This window comes from Salmo salar, chromosome ssa17 (assembly GCF_905237065.1).
Source record: "Salmo salar chromosome ssa17, Ssal_v3.1, whole genome shotgun sequence".
NCBI lineage: Eukaryota > Metazoa > Chordata > Actinopteri > Salmoniformes > Salmonidae > Salmo > Salmo salar.
The window spans coordinates 2072124-2090165 of record NC_059458.1 but is presented as its reverse complement, the minus strand read 5'-3'; the positions used below and the strand labels follow the sequence as shown (position 1 = coordinate 2090165).

The window sequence follows — 18042 nt, the reverse complement described above, 5'->3', positions numbered from 1 at the left end:
CGGGGTTGACCTCAGAGCTGCATCACTCCTGAGTCTCCTGGTTTGTTGTTGCTGAGGTCCAGCTCTCTCAGGTGGGAGCCGGGGGTTGACCTCAGAGCTGAGAACAAAGCATAGCCTTTCTCTTCAACGTCACATCCTGATAGCCTGTAGATAGAGGAGAAAACCTGTTAACTGACACTGATCACATATTTCTAATCAGGTAATATTTTGTTTAAATACAGATGAAGAGTTCCTTTCCAAAATGCTATATACTTAGTGGTCAGTTTATTAGGTCCGGTCCATCTAGTACCGGGTCAGACCCCCCTTCGCCTACAGAACAGCCTAAATTCTTCTGGGCATGGAAAAGTTGCTCAATTGGTATCAAGGGACCTAATGTGTGCCAGACAAACATTCCCCACAACATTACACCCCTGCCACCAGCCTGTACCATTGACACCAGACAGGATGGGGCCATGGATTCATGCTGCTTATGCCAAATCCTAACTCTGCCATCAGCATGATGCAACAGGAACTGTGATTCATCAGACAAGGCAATGTTTTTCCACTTTTTAGCTGATAGGAGTGGAACCCGGTGTGGTCGTCTGCTGCAATAGCCCACCCGTGACAAAGACTGACGAGTTGTGGGTTCTGAGATGCCGTTCTGCACACCACTGTTGTACTGCTCCGTTATTTGCCTGTTTGTGGCTCGCCTGTTAACTTGCACAAGTCTTGCCATTCTCCTTTGACCTCTCATCAACGAGTTGCTTTCGCCCACAGGACTGCCGCTGACTGGATGTTTTGTTTGTTGCACCGTTCTCAATGCGTGAAAAACCAAGTAGGCCGGCCGTTTCTGAGATACTGGAACTGGCGTGCCTGACACTGACGATCATACCATGCTCAAAGTTGCTTAGGTTAATCGTTTTGCCCATTCTAACGTTCAACTGAACAGTAACTGGATGCCTGTCTGCCTGCTTTATATAGCAAGCCATGGCCACCTGGACTCACTGTCTGTAGGAGCGAACTGTTTTCGTGAATGGGGTGGTCTACCTACTGAATGTCTATCCATTTTCAGAAATGGTAAATAGCTTTTATTGTTTAAAGAACTTCTGAAAGGAGATGTCTGTTATTTCACTATCTAATCACGGCATGGGCTTGTTCAATTACAATTATTTCTTTGAAATCACTTGGTTACATTTCAGAGAGACAAAATCATGTTTATTTGCAAAACACAATATATGCGCCTCACTCTCAGAGAAATAAGTAGTACTGCTAGGTTTTACAGTCAAAGTTAACATAACTACATTTTTTAGAAAGAACTGTACACGTTTGTGACATCAACATTTTAAAACATGAATTAATACAGTAACATGAGTTCTGTATGTAAAATATTTACATTGGACATTTTAGTCATTTAGCAAATGCTCTTATCTAGAGCGACTTACAATTAGTGTATTCATCTTAAGATACGGTAGCTAGGTGAGACAACCACATCTCACAGTCAAATATACAGGGTATGAAGATTCCATTCCAGCTAAACAATAGATACATAGCGTTTACCCCCCAAAAAACATTTTAATATACACCTCAAATGTATGAGAAAAAAAAATCTGAGAACAGTAATATTTTACACACAATTTAAGGTACCCATATTGCTGGAGAAAAAACACAAAATGTAAAAAAATATAGCGTTTTGGAAATATGCTCTTCAGATGCTAATATCTTAATAGTTATCATCTAATGGTTATTTGGTAACTCGACCAGGGACTCAACATAAAACCCATATGGTTCAGTTATCTTTATTGTTCACTTTGTAGATTATTCCTCAGTAGCTGTACAACATAACAATAAAAACTTGAATTAACTAAACCATATAGGTTTCTTGTTGAGTCCATTTAGAATGATGAGAGTAATTAGTATGTTTAATTCAGTGAGTCACATTATCTATCATTTCAATGTTGTATGTTGAGTTATTGCCATACACTCATCTTAGTTTCTCCAGTTTAAAGAGTGGATTATTTAGTACAGAAAAGAGAGGCTTCAAATTTGAGTCTCCTGAGAATTTCAGGTCCAGTTCTCTCAGGTGTGTAGGGTTTGATCTAAGAGCTGAACCCAGAGAAGCGAAGTCTTGCTCTGGGACACTACAGCTGCAGATAGAGAAAGATAATATCTTAATTCATTCTGTTTACATTGATCTGCATTATTCATTTATGGGATAGAATACTACACTCTTACAAGAAAAGGTGCTATCATAAAGGTTCTTCAGCTGTCCCCATAGGAGAACCCTTTAAATAACCCTTGGTTCCAGGTAGAACCCTTTTGGTTCAAAGTAGAAATATTTTAGGTTCCGTGTAGAACCACGTTTCTTCCTGGAACAAAAAAGGGTTCTCCTATGGGGACAGCCAAAGAAACCTTTTTTCTAAGAGTGCAGTTATTCTGACAATATCTGGAAAATAGAACATTGTGTTGACTTTCATTTCTAAGATGTGAGACGGGCCTTGGTTGCGTTTCAAATTGTCAAAATAGAGTGCTACTACCAATCATTAAGATAACTTATGGCTTCACATCAGTTTCTCCAGTTTACAGCGTGGATCCTTAAGTGCAGCAGAGAACAGCTTCAGTCTAGAGTCTCGTGAGAAACCAGCCACATTCAGCTCTCTCAGGTGTGAGGGGTTTGACCTCAGCGCTGAGGCCAGATTAGAAAAGCCTTCCCCTTGATAATCAGAGTGATGGAGACAGAGTCTGCAGACTAAGAGAGAAGCTCTTCATTCACTACTACAGTAACATAATACAGTAACATAATACATACAATGCCACAACTATTACGCTTGTTCTCACTCCACTCTAACTGCTACATATACTTTTACATTTTGGTCCTTCAGCAGAATGATAAAAAATGATAACATGTACCAGTAAAAGCAGAGTACAAGTGTAATAGTTGTGGTGTTGTACAGTATGTCCTACATAGCTGCATGTGCTTCTCAAATAAATTCTCACTAGTACTAGTAACAGATGTTTACAGTACCATCTAAGGAACAATATGGCCAATATGTCAAATTTTACCTCAGTATCTCCAATTTACAGAGTGGATCTTCCAGTACAGCAGAGAGCTGCCTCACTTTGATGAAGCCATTTCATAATTGTAGCGCAGGTCCAGCTCTCTCAGGTGTGAGGGGTTTGACTTTAGAGCTGAAGCCAGAGAACAGAAGCCTTCCTCTGTGACACCACAAGCTACCAGCCTGCAGACAGAGAAGCTTTTCTTTACCCCACTGTAAAACTGACATACTGGAATTGACCCCAAGCCTGATGCACTCACTGTACGGTAAGTCCCTTTGGATAAAGCACCTGCTAAAATGGTGTATATTATTCATCATTAACACTACAACAACTGCAACTAAAACAAGGTGGATCTGGAAATATTGTTTATCATATCCACACCTCAGTGTTTCCAACTGACAGAGTGGATCATCCAGCACCACAGAGAGTTCCTTCACTCCTAATTTTACTTCTGAATTCCAGTCTAGATCCAGCTCTCTCAGGTGTGAGGGGTTTGACCTCAGAGTTGAAGCCAGAAAAGTACAGCCTTCCTGTGTCACACTACAGTGTGACAGCCTGCAAAGGAAGAGGGATTTCTTCACTACACGTTTAAAATAACGTTGGATAATTGTCCAAATATCTCAACTGAAAACATCTAAAGCCTAATATAACATGACACCGGAACAAGTATTATTGTTTTAGTTAGTGAGTTGTGACAGTATTTACCTAAGTCTCTCCAATTTACAATGTGGATCCTTCAGTACAGCTGAGAGCAGCTTCACTGCTGAGTCTCCTAAGGTGTTTTTGCTCAAGTCCAGCTCTCTCAGATGTGAGGGGTTTGACCTCAGAGCTAAAGCCAGAAAACCAAAGCCTTCTTCTTTGACAACACACCATGATAGACTGCAGAATAAGAGAAAAGCTTAAAAAAACATAAATATGAAAACAGTAGACTACTGTAACTCTTTGCCTAAAACAAAACTCAGGTATAACTCTACTCTAGCCAACCTGTTACCTGTCCAGCCTGCTCTCCCCCAGGTATAACTCTACTGTAGCCAACCTGTTACCTGCCCAGCCTGCTCTCCCCCAGGTATAACTCTACCCTAGCCAACCTGTTACCTACCCAGCCTGCTCTCCTCCAGGTATAACTCTACTCTAGCCAACCTGTTACCTGTCCAGCCTGCTCTCCCCCAGGTATAACTCTACTGTAGCCAACCTGTTACCTGCCCAGCCTGCTCTCCCCCAGGTATAACTCTACTGTAGCCAACCTGTTACCTGTCCAGCCTGCTCTCCCCCAGGTATAACTCTACTGTAGCCAACCTGTTACCTGTCCAGCCTGCTCTCCCCCAGGTATAACTCTACTGTAGCCAACCTGTTACCTGCCCAGCCTGCTCTCCCCCAGGTATAACTCTACTGTAGCCAACCTGTTACCTGCCCAGCCTGCTCTCCCCCAGGTATAACTCTACTCTAGCCAACCTGTTACCTGTCCAGCCTGCTCTCCCCCAGGTATAACTCTACTGTAGTCAACCTGTTACCTGTCCAGCCTGCTCTCCCCCAGGTATAACTCTACTCTAGCCAACCTGTTACCTGTCCAGCCTGCTCTCCCCCAGGTATAACTCTACTCTAGCCAACCTGTTACCTGTCCAGCCTGCTCTCCCCCAGGTATAACTCTACTGTAGTCAACCTGTTACCTGTCCAGCCTGCTCTCCCCCAGGTATAACTCTACTGTAGCCAACCTGTTACCTGTCCAGCCTGCTCTCCCCCAGGTATAACTCTACTCTAGCCAACCTGTTACCTGTCCAGCCTGCTCTCCCCCAGGTATAACTCTACTCTAGCCAACCTGTTACCTGTCCAGCCTGCTCTCCCCCAGGTATAACTCTACTCTAGCCAACCTGTTACCTGTCCAGCCTGCTCTCCCCCAGGTATAACTCTACTCTAGCCAACCTGTTACCTGTCCAGCCTGCTCTCCCCAGGTATAACTCTACTCTAGCCAACCTGTTACCTGTCCAGCCTGCTCTCCCCCAGGTATAACTCTACTCTAGCCAACCTGTTACCTGCCCAGCCTGCTCTCCCCCAGGTATAACTCTACCCTAGCCAACCTGTTACCTGTCCAGCCTGCTCTCCCCCAGGTATAACTCTACTGTAGCCAACCTGTTACCTGCCCAGCCTGCTCTCCCCCAGGTATAACTCTACTCTAGCCAACCTGTTACCTGTCCAGCCTGCTCTCCCCCAGGTATAACTCTACTCTAGCCAACCTGTTACCTGCCCAGCCTGCTCTCCCCCAGGTATAACTCTACTGTAGCCAACCTGTTACCTGTCCAGCCTGCTCTCCCCCAGGTATAACTCTACTCTAGCCAACCTGTTACCTGCCCAGCCTGCTCTCCCCAGGTATAACTCTACTCTAGCCAACCTGTTACCTGTCCAGCCTGCTCTCCCCCAGGTATAACTCTACTGTAGCCAACCTGTTACCGGTCCAGCCTGCTCTCCCCCAGGTATAACTCTACTGTAGCCAACCTGTTACCTGCCCAGCCTGCTCTCCCCCAGGTATAACTCTACCCTAGCCAACCTGTTACCTGTCCAGCCTGCTCTCCCCCAGGTATAACTCTACTCTAGCCAACCTGTTACCTGTCCAGCCTGCTCTCCCCCAGGTATAACTCTACCCTAGACAACCTGTTACCTGTCCAGCCTGCTCTCCCCCAGGTATAACTCTACTGTAGTCAACCTGTTACCTGTCCAGCCTGCTCTCCCCCAGGTATAACTCTACTCTAGCCAACCTGTTACCTGTCCAGCCTGCTCTCCCCAGGTATAACTCTACTCTAGCCAACCTGTTACCTGTCCAGCCTGCTCTCCCCCAGGCAAAAGACAACTGAGCACCTAAGTACTTTTTCCAGGAACTCCCTTCAACTAGGAATGTTCCATCATGATAGCCTCAAAACACATTCCTACCATAAATGCATAATTTCCCATGGACATATATCATAAACAACAGTTTTACATAAACACACGTCACCAACTTGTGCCATAACTTCTACTTTAAGTCACACAATACATATTCACTTCAGACAAACACACGAGGTAGGTTAAATGATATGACTATACTCTACCAACACTTCAAATCGTTATTCTGATAATATATTTCACATTGCTAGAGCATGTACGTTTAAAATTGGCAGCTTTATACACAGTAAAAACATGGTTAACAAGTTCCATTTTTTTAGTAACTGGCTTGCACAACTAACACTCGACTTTGGCGCCTTACTTCAAAGTATTGTTGGCAAACGGAATGCGCTACTCAATCCAACATATTCTCTTTTGTTTCGGGATTCTTGGCTATACCTTGAAGAGATACAATAAAGAGTCTTTCTCCAACCAGTCATTTGTTTCAGTGTCATTGCTCTCCATTACAAAGGGAGTCATTTTAAAATTGACTGTGTCAAACATTATCATTATAAAACATAACATTGTGTTTACTTCAATACATACAGTACATATGAGCTTATATTCAAATGGTGAAAGGTGTGACCAATGTCATGATTATTATAAAATATCGGTTAAGAAAATATTCAGTTAAGCATATTCAGTTATCCCCTAGTGAAATCTGTCAAATAATTGTTTAAAGTGAACTTGGTTTAGCTTGGAGTTAAGTATTTGGAAGTACAGACCCCTGGTTATCTCCATTCTCACCTTAGTGTCTGCAGTTTACAGCATGGATCCTCCAGTACAGCCGAGAGCAGCTTCACTCCTGAGTCTCCTGGTTCATTGTCAGTCAGGTCCAGCTCTCTCAAGTGAGAAGGGTTTGACCTTAGAGCTGAAGCTAGAGAAGCACAGCTGTCCTCTGAGATTCTACAGCACGATAGCCTTGAGACAAAATAATATTTCAGCCCTGAAACTTTTCAACATAAAATACGTTTCTAATTCCATTCATATTCAAAGCTATTTAATTAACAACTACAAAAAAGCAAATGTAACACTTTTTTGGACCAAATAAACAGTGGATAAAAAAGAGAAAGAAAAGTTAGGGGAAAATGTCCTCTAAATTCCACACTCACCTCAGTGTCTGCAGTTTACAGTGTGGATTCTCCAGTACAGTAGAGAGCAGCTTCACTCCTGAGTTTCCTGGGTTATTCCCACTCAAATCCAGCTCTCTTAAATGTGAGGGGTTAGATGTCAGAGCTGATGCCAGAGAAGTACAGCTTTTCTCTGTGATTCTACAGTTTGACAACCTGTGGTAAGAGAAACAGCCGCTTGTCTATTGGACCATTTGAACACATTGCAGAACATATTAAGAGGCTTGGCGGGGGCATGATGTTACAGCCAGTACCCGTCTAAACACCAGCTTATTGAACATGATCTATGCAGTAGGTACATTTCTATATGACATCTGTTTAGTATGATACTGTCTCTAGTACAACACGTTTAGATAATATTAATTCAAATAAGATACAAACATATCAATGAAAATGTTAAAATGTTTTACATCAATTAACATTAGTTTAGTTTGTTATGACCGTATTCACCTCAGTGTCTTCAGTTTACAGTGAGAATCCTCCAGTACAGTAGAGAGTAGCTTCATTCCTGAGACTCCTGGGTTATTGTAGCTCAGGTCCAGCTCTCTCAGGTGAGAAGGGTTTGACTTCAGAGTTAAAGTCAGAGAAGCACAATCTTTGTTTGTGAAATCACAGTTTGACAGCCTACACAGAGAGAACAGATCAATCACTCTCTCACTGTAAACCGAGATGTATAAATCTGTGAAATTACCGCAGCAAATTATTCAATATTGTATATTATATTAATAGGTTAGACCATGACAGTAACCCAATGTATCATAGAGTGTGTCATGTAACCTATTGAAAGTATCAATGACTATATGATCAGCATTAAAACAATGGTTTGAGAATGATATATATTTTTTAATTTACACTGACCTCAGTGTCTCCAGTTTACAGTGTGGATCCTCAAGTACAGAAGATAGCAGCTTCACTCCTAAGTCTCCTGGGTTATTGTAGCTCAGATCCAGCTCTCTCAGATGAGCAGGGTTTGATCTCAGAGCTGAGGCCAGAGAAGCACAGCCTTCCTTTGTGACTCCACAGGCTGACAGGCTGCAGAGAGAAAATCTCTTCACTCTTTACACTCAATACATTGCCACACTAATTTGATTCCTCCATGGCAAAAGTGGCCAGTGAAAAAAACTCCTAACTTGTTTAGATTCCTTTTGAATAACAAATCAGATTTTTCACACCCCAAAAAACAATGATGAAAGGTTTTGTGAATACAGGCCCAGACATCTCTCAGGGAAAGTAGCCTACCGCAATGTCTCCAGTTTACATAGCGGATTATCCAGGCCTGTAGAGAGCAGCTCCACTCCGGAATCCTGGAGGTCATTGTCACTCAGGTCCAGCTTTATCAGACTAGAGGAGCTTGAGCAGAGAGCTGAGGCAAGGGCTCCACAGGACATCACTGAGAGGCTACACTTATTTAACCTTTAATTGGAGTAAAAAAAAGTATAAAAGTCATTCATCCCCACTAGCTTTGCTATCTCATGAAACTGGGAAATGCCGGTAGAGAGGATTCATTTGAATGAAGGAGCATGACTGGCTTATGTCTGCTTGCATTACACAGGGATAGTACTTACAGAGCTGTTTTGGATGCCTTAACCACTGGCAGCAGCCTCAGAAGAGCCTCATCTGATCCACTAAATTGTTTCAAGTCAAATACACCCAGCTCCTCTGCTGAAGTCAGCAACACAAAGGCCAGAGCTGACCAGTGTGCAGGTGAGAGTTTGGCTCCTGAGACATTTCCTGAGCACAGGTAGCTCTGAATCTCCTGCACTAGGGTTGGGTCATTCATCTCATTTAGACAGTGAAACAGATTGATGCATTTCTCTGAAGAGGCATTCTCTCGGATCTTCTTCTTGATGTAATCAATTATTTTCTTGTTGACCTCAACTGTTTCCATGTCAATCTTTGAGCTACCTCCTGTCCATTTCAGTAGGCCTCGACAGATAGTCTGATTTGATGGCAGTGAGAGGCCAAGAAGGAAGCGGAGGAAAAGATCCAGGTGGCCATTCTCACTCTGTAGTGCCTTATCCACTGCATCCTGATAGAAGTGAATTGCAGGCATTATTTTGACTCGCCTCTTCAGATTCTTGGGGATGGACTGCCGATCGTTTTTTGTTGTGTTGAAGTCATCGTTGAAAGAGAGAAAACTATAAAAAGCAGCAAGACATTCATGGATGCTCAGATGCACAAAGCAATAAACCTTCCCTTGATGCAGCCCAAGCTCCTCCCTGAAGACATCGGTGCACACTCCAGAGTACACAGATGCCTCTCTGACATCAATGCCACACTGTCAGGTCCTCTTCATAGAAGATCAGGTTGCCTGTTTCCAGCTGCTCATACGCCAGTTTTCCCAGTGACAGAATTCTCTCTTTATCCCAGTGGGGATCAATGACATTGTTGCCATGATATTTCAGATTCTTCTGTTTTATCTGGAACATTATGAAGTGCATGTACATTTTTGACAGAGTTTTGGGGATCTCTCCACTCTCTGCTCCAGCCAACAATCTTTGTAGAACAGTGGCTGAAATCCAACAGAACACTGGTATGTGGCACATGATGTGGAGGCTCCTTGATGACTTCAAGTGTGTGATGATTTTGTTGGCCAGGGTCACATCGCTAATTCTTTTCCTGAAGTACTCCTCCTTCTGTGGGTCATTGAACCCTCGTACCTCTGTCACCTGGTCCACATACTCAGGAGGGATCTGATTGGCTGCCGCTGGTCGGGAGGTTATCCAGAGGAGAGCAGACGGAAGCAGATTCCCCTTGATGAGGTTTGTTAGAAGCACGTCCACTGAGGTTGACTCTGTGACATCAAAACAGCTCTCATTGTTCTGGAAGTCTAGAGGGAGTCGAAACTCATACAAACCGTCCAAGACAAACAAAGCATTGCACTTGTCAGAGATGGACATTCCTGATTCTTTTGTCTCCATGAAAAAATTATTGAGGAGGTTCATCAAACTGTGTTTTTCTCCCTTCATCAAATTCAGCTCCTGGAAAGTAAGAGGAAACATGAAGTGGGTGTCCTGATTTGCTTTTCCTTCAGCCCAGTCCAGAATGAACTTTTGCACAGAGATCGTTTTTCCAATGCCAGCGACTCCCTTTGTCAGCACAGTTCTGATAGGTTTGTCTTGTCCAGGTAAGGGTTTGAAGATGTCGTTGCATTTGATTGCCATCTCTTGCTCTACTGGTCTCCTGGATGCTGTCTCAATCTGTCTCACCTCATGTTCTTTGTTGACTTCTCCACTTCCGCCCTCTGTGACGTAGAGCTCTGTGTAGATCTTGTTTAAGATTGTAGGATTCCCCTGCTTAGCAATTCCTTCAAAGACACGCTCACACTTTTTTCTCAGGTTGGATTTGAGGTTATGTTGGCACCTATCATGACGCTCGTCTGAATGGAAATGCAAGGATGTTTAAGATATCATTAAATCACATACTATTTGTAAATAATGATTGATATGAAAAAGAAATAGGACCGTGATCAACAATTGAGTGTTTGGCAGAGCTCTTACATTTCTCAAGTGTATCAGCAAGTTCCTTCTGGTTCATGTTCCTCAGGATGTGCAGTGTGATATTCAGAGTCTCCGCTCTGGCTCTGCTCTCCTGATGTTCAGCATCCACCACTTCCTGATCTTCCTCCTGACTGTCAAAGCTGTCTGGGTAATCTGGAGTCAGAAGCCTCTTCCACCTCTTCAGCTCACTTTTCACAAAACTGATGATATGTTGCTCAAGCAACTGGAATTAAAGGAATACAGTTAAAACCTTGAATAAGGTGCAATCTGCAATATGTCTAGATGTTCAATGGTAATATGAAATGCAGTATACCTTGAATATGGAGGAGAGGTCTGTTAGCTGACTCTGGGTAGACTGATCATTGAGGGTCTCTGACTTTGAAATGTCCTGTTGGTCTCTGTGGACATAATGTGAGATAGGCGGTGAATAGATGGAGAGAGCTCACACCTAAACAGTCTAAAACAGGGTTCTCCAACTGGTGGGGTTCCCCAACTGGTGGGGGTTCCCCAACTGATTTTATTTGCCCCCAAAGTTATCTGATAAAAAATAAGTTTAATAGATTTTTTTTTTTTTTTATAAGATTTTTATTGTTGGACATAGAAGACTGTAAAAACACCAGCAAATCAGCTCCAAGTGATTTTAATTTTGGAAATCTGTTCCAAAGTATTCCCATGCATAATAGGGATATATGTGATCGTATACAAATGTAAGCAAGGTATACATATTTTATATCGGTTTGGGCTTCTTGCTGTCAATTTGCAGTGTACAAATGATTTGTAATTATCTTTTGGCCTCCTGACCATTCGCTCAAGGAAAAAGAAAAAAGTCCTGCGGCTGAATGTTGTTGAGGATCCCTGGTGTAAAATGTTTACATTACAATGCAAAAATACTAATATATTGAAGAGTGTAATGAGCTTTTAAACCAAAAAAGTGCATGTTAATGAGAAAAAGACAGCCAGAAATAAGTTAATCTTTTAGTATAGCTAGAACGTTCTAACCTGTCTCCTTCTCTGAAGTTGATTGTCCCATGGACCCATCACTCTTCGTAGACACACAGCTGGGCAGAGGTGAGTCTGGTTTCTCCTGCTGGACCCTGTCAAAATGCACGTTGCTATTTTCTAATCATGTTGAGAACTACAGGGAAAAAACAAAGACCACTTGTTGCTTTACCTTTGTTCTGTAAGGAGGACATCCTCTCTGAAGTTGATTGGCTGTCCCATGGACCCATCACTCTTCATAGACACACAGCTGGGTTCAGGAGTCACTGGTCTCTGCTGATGGACCCTGCTAATTTAAAATACATACAGCAACCACATGAAGAAACACAATACACAAGATGGAGGCTTCAACACAGCGCCCCCTATCAGTCAACTAGTCCAATATTATTCATAATGATCTGAGAGAGTAAACTGATTATATATCAGCCCTCCTACTCAGATTCTTTGTGAATACAGCCCTGGTCCAGGTATCAACTCAGTCTTGTCCTTCCACATAGCTCTAAACAGGCCACTGCCCACTCTCCTCACACATGTCACATTTATGAACTCAACAGGATGCATTTACCTATTCAAACTTTAATAGTATACTTTTTTTATTGTCATCAATATACAATATTCACAAATTACATTCAAAGTAATTTTTTTCTTCGCTTTTTGTAAAGAATGTAGGTATTGCACATGATTCCACATTTACAGTTGGCAGAACAATTACATTACATTTTAGGGAAAAATATGTTCTCGCTATCATTACATTATATAATTATCTGGTTAAAATATCAAAAAACATTGATATATATGTCATAGTTTACTGATCCTCTTGTTCAGATTGTGTTGGAAGAAAGATACCGGGTCATCAGAATCAAAACCAGTCTCAAACTCAGGCTTTTTTCTGAGGGCTAGGACAGAGACCAGTATAGCCAAAATGGCAGTCAGGCCCCATATCTGATAGTGGCTGCCTGAGTCAGGGTCCGGAAACTGGAAACTGTGGAGCAAGCCAGCAATTCCAGTCGCGCTGTAGGATGAGTGGTCTACCTCTCTAGTGAAGAACTCCAGGGGGACAGTGAACACAGCGCTGACCTCGGCTGGGTTTGGGCGAGGAAAGAACGAGGCCTCAATGAACCCCACCACTGGAGTCACCAACAGACCACTCTACAGAGTAGAGAGGAGGGAGAGAGAAGAGGCGAGGGGAATGAAGGGGAGAAGAGAAAATATGTGGAAGAGAGGGGGGAGAGGAGAAAGTATGAATATCTCTGACTAGAAGTATGACCTATAATCTATTGACAATATCTAATTACAAAATATACTGTACTATACCAGGCAGGGTTCTCCAACTTCAGTCATGGAGTTACTTGGAGTGCAGGATTTTATCCAACCCGATTCAACAAAACACCTGATTCAGCTAATTATGATCCAATTCTGCTAATTAAAAAAAAAATTGTTCTCCAGGACCTGAATCCTGTTGAATCCTGTTACACCATGATAGTGGGAGTGTTGAGAAATCCTCAGCGTCTGCTTTGAAACGTTTTATCTTTGTCCACGTAAAAGCAACCTCTCCCCATGTGTACCTTGTTCATAATGGGGAAGAGTGTGCAGACCACGTCCACCTGGTCAGGAGGAAGGCCTATCTCCTCCTCTGCCTCTCTCAGAGCCGTGTCCACGTCATCCCTGTCCCTCGGGTCCCTCTTCCCACCTGGGAAACACACCTCGCCTGCGTTGGTCCTCAGCTGCAGCACAGAGAGAAAGAGACAAAGAGCGAGTATTACAGCATTCCATTTTGTTTTCTTGTGTAAAGGACATCACGCTGCTTGATTAGCGAGTACCACTTCCTCCCAAGTCGGCCCATACCTGGCGCAAACCCAGGACGTCTGCCTTGCTAGCACATGCGAGTGTCCTCCTGAAGTGTCAGGCCCCAATTTGCATACCACCCCAACAGATCCACAGATGACGCAATCTCTATTGCAATCCACACGGCCCTTTCACACCTGGACAAGAGGATGCAACTGCACCTATATGAGAATGCTGTTCATTGACTACAGCTCAGCATTCAACACCATAGTGCCCTCCATGCTCAACACTAAGCTAAGGACCCTGGGACTGAACATCTCCCTCTGCAACTGGATCCTGGACTTCCTGATGGGCTGCCCCCAAGTGGTGAGAGTAGGCAACATCCGCCATGCTGACCCTCAACACGGGGACACTTCAGGGGTGCGTGCTCAGTCACCTTCTGTACTTGTTCACGCACAACTCCAACACCATCATTAAGTTTGCAGACGACACGATGGTGGTAGGACTGATCACTGACGACAATGAGACAACCTATAGGGAGGAGGTGATCGTGGACTACAGGAAACGGAGAAGCGAGCACACCTCCATTCACATCGAGGGGGCTGTAGTGGAGTGGGTCGAGAGCTTCAATCTCCTTGGTGTCCACATCACTAAGGAACTATCATGGTCCACACACGCCAACAAAGTTGTGAAGAGGGCACGACAATGCCTCTACCACCTCAGAGGCAGAAAATATTTCCTAAAAAAAGTTCTACAGCTTCACCATTGAGAGCATCTTGACTGGCTGCATCACCGCTTGGTATGGCAACTGCTTGGCATCCGACCGCAAGGCGCTACAGAGGGTAGTGCGTACGGCCATCCAGGACCTCTATACCAGGTGGTGTCAGAGGAAGGCCCTACAATGTTTCTATCTTCAGCCACCTGTGTATTGCCAAGTTATCGTTACTCATTGTGTATTTATTATTACCCGTTTTACTTTTCATTTCACTGCAAGGCTGGGAAAGGCCGTAAGTAAGCATTTCACTGGCAGTCTACAAATATGGCAAATAACATTTGATGTGATTCTTACCAGTCTGCGCCACATGAAAAGCTAGCTATTCGCTAGGGCAAATGGGGACACTTCAAACTGAGTTATGATGGGCATTTCGAGTAATTTCGTTGAGCTGGCTAATTTGGCTCGAAAAACAAATCTTCATTGAAAATGCTTAAAAATAAACCTAGAACCATGAAAATGTTGCTAATCTCCAATGTAAAGCCCGAAAGGTTGGCTACCATTGTGTCAGATCTTGAAATGCACGTTCAATTTTTTTAATTTTTTTTACCTGGCCAAATTATTTGGATGGCCTGCACTGAAGAAAATTTTTTATCAACGTGGACTAGATTGACCCGCTCTCCCCACTATTTATTGTTTCTGCTGTAAGGATTCACACTCTTTAGAGAATCATTTTGTAATTTCACAGCAGAAAAACGTTGTTTTGATCTCAAAAAGCAGTACCAGCAGTATGCAAATCAGGTAGCCAAATGAACGGCTCTATCATCGATGCGATTCGTTCACCAAAAGATCCGTTCAGAAAGAGCGACTGATCACAACTGAGGAGTAAATTTCACACATCCCAATGTGCTAGATTTGCACACAGTGCAGTGCACACTCACGCCTGCTAACGCACAAATATCAAAGGCTGTTTATAAATACAGTGGACAATTTCACACATTTGGATGTAACACTGTCATGCTTTACTTTTGTATTAATGGTTTCAATGTTCATAACACAAATTTTGTACGTTCAATGGCAAAACTGTAGGCCTAAGAATCGATGACATAATAGTTAAGGTAAACTAGTTAAACTAGGGAGTAAGGGAGAGCCATATTACTGACCTCTTGGGAACGTAGAGTCATCAGTGTGTGGACCTCTCCGTCCCTCACAAACAGCGGTATCAACACGGAGGCTTTGGGCAGGACCGGCAAGTAGGAGAATCTGCTCCCGACTTCATATTGCTTCAATATGGCAGCTGTCTTTTCTTTTAGGTCCATCCTGAAGGTCAACAACGTAGCCAAACAGAGGCAAAGACCTCACAGTGAAACATACCAGTAGCCTACCTTGCTTTTGTTATAAAATATAGCGAGTTTGTTATAGATGTACAGGAGAAAAGCTTCAGAATGCTATAATCCTGCTGCCGACCTGTCACTACTATCCCAATATTAAATATTTTCTTCGGACAGGCATCTGCTGTGCAAAAACAATCGTTGTTGCTACAATGCTTCCACTTGACATTAGGCTACAGTATTTGCATGTGTATTGCGGAAGCGAGTCCCTTCAGGAAAAAGAAAATCTAGGGCAACTCCATCTAGTGGGGAACCAGAAACCAACATCTTGGAAAATGATAACGCTCTATGTTTTGCACGGACATGTTGAACAGTTGTGACTCAAATTATTACATAAAATAACTGCCATGAAATTAATAATCTACCAACCCATTTTCAAGTCAATCCATAATTGAAAAAGGCACTCGCACAGCTGAGCTATCGTGTTGTAGGTGAATGGTAACAATGAGATAACATAAGAAAAAAGAAACCTGCACACTTACCTTGCTAGAGGCACAGTTTTTTATGAAGTTCATGCGCCGCGGGAAGTAGTTTGGGGAGGGTGCTGCGATCCGGAAAAAAAAAATGTACCTGTGCTGAAGATGTCTATATTGATCCTCTAATACATGACGAGTAAAGGCCCAGTGCACTACTTTTGTGTGTTTGTTTTTTTACTAAATGTATTTGCGTGTTCATCAGCATTTGTAAATTGAGTCTGGTAGGGTGCCTTGCAAAAGTATTCACCCCCTTGGCATTTTTCCTATTTTGTTGCATTACAACCTGTAATTTAAATAGATTTTTATTTGGATTTCATGTAATGGACATACACAAAATAGTCCAAATTGGTGAAGTGAAATTAAAAAAATTACTTGTTTCAATGAAATCAAAACAGAAAAGTGGTGCGTGCATATGTATTCACCCCTTTGCTATGAAGTCCCTAAATAAGATCTGGTGCAACCAATTACCTTCAGAAATCACATAATTAGTTAAAGTCCACCTGTGTGCAATCTAAGTGTCACATAATCCCAGTATATACATGCCTGTTCTGAAAGGCCCCAGAGTCTGTAACACCATTAAGCAAGGGGCACTATGAAGACCAAGGAGCTCGCCAAACAGGTCAGGGACAAAGTTGTGGACAAGTACAGATCAGGGTTGGGTTATAAAAAATATCTGAAACTTTGAACATCCCACGGAGCACCTTTAAATCCATTATTAAAAAAATGGAAAGAATATGTCACCACAACAAACCTGCCAAGAGATGGCTGCCCACCAAAACTCACAGACCAGGTAAGGAGGGCATTAATCAGAGAGGCAACAAAGAAACGATAATCCTGAAGGAGCTGCAAAGCTCCACAGCGGAGATTGGAGTATCTGTCCATAGGACCACTTTAAGCCATACACTCCACAGAGCTGGGCTTTTTATTTTTATCTTTATTTAACTAGGCAAGTAAGTTAAGAACAAATTCTTATTTTCAATGACAGCCTAGGAACAGTGGGTTAACTGCCTTATTCAGGGATAGAACGACAGATTTTTACCTTGTCTGCTCGGGGATTCGATCTTGCAACCTTTTTGTTACTAGTCCAACGCTCTAACCACTAGGCTACCTGCCGCCCCACTTCACGGAAGAGTGGCCAGAAAAAGCCATTGCATAAAGAAAAAAATATGAAAACACATTTGGTGTTCGCCAAAAGGTATGTGGGAGACTCCCCAAACATATGGAAGAAGGTACTCTGGTCAGATGAGACTAAAATTGAGCTTTTTGTCCATCAAGGAAAATGCTATGTCTGGCGCAAACCCAACACCTCTCATCACCCCAAGAACACCATCCCCACAGTGAAGTATGGTGGTGGCAGCATCATGCTGTGGGGATGTTTTTCATCGGCAGGGACTGGGAAACTGGTCAGAATTGAAGTAACGATGGATGATGCTAAATACAGGGAAATTCTTGAGGGAAACCAGTTTGTCTTCCAGAGATTTGAGACTGGGACTGAGGTTCACCTTCAAGCAGGACAATGGCCCTAAGCATACTGCTAAAGCAACACTCGGGTGGTTTAAGGGGAAACATTTAGATGTCTTGGAATGACCTAGTCAAAGCCCAGACAATCCAATTGAGAATCTGTGGCATGACTTAAAGGCTGCTGTACACCAGCGGAACCCATCCCACTTGAAGGAGCTAGAGCAGTTTTGCATTGAAGAATGTGCAAAAATCCCAGTGGCTAGATGTGCCAAGCTTATAGAGACATACCCCAAGAGACTTGCAGCTGTAATTGCTGCAAAAGGTGGCTCTACAAAGTATTGACTTTGGGGGGATGAATAGTTATGCACGCTCAAGTTCTGTATTTTTGTCTTGTTTGTTTCACAAATATTTTGCATCTTCAAAGTGGTAGGCATGCTGGGTAAATCAAATGATACAAAAGCCCCATTGTAAGGCAACAAAATAAGAAAAATGCCAGGGGGTGAATACTTTCACAAGCCACTGTAGTTATGTACAAAACAGTTAATCTGATAATACTTGGGACTAAATATAAAAATACTTGCTTGATATGTTTTCCAGTTTGTTGAAATACTTTGCAAATGCAACTTATTTCTAAATGTAAAC

General features: G+C 42.8%; 1 protein-coding gene and 1 pseudogene across 1 annotated transcript; both read right to left on the bottom strand.

Moving 5' to 3' along the window:
• Positions 1–9: 9 nt before the first annotated feature.
• LOC123728119 (NACHT, LRR and PYD domains-containing protein 12-like) lies at positions 10–11970 on the bottom strand (annotated as a pseudogene).
• Positions 11971–12153: 183 nt separating this feature from the next.
• On the bottom strand, positions 12154–15652 carry nudt7 (nudix (nucleoside diphosphate linked moiety X)-type motif 7). The gene is given in 3 exon segments (NM_001140963.4): positions 12154–12724; positions 13141–13299; positions 15236–15652. Coding segments are annotated over 3 exon segments (666 nt in total). The 5' UTR covers positions 15392–15652; the 3' UTR covers positions 12154–12373.
• Positions 15653–18042: the final 2390 nt, after the last annotated feature.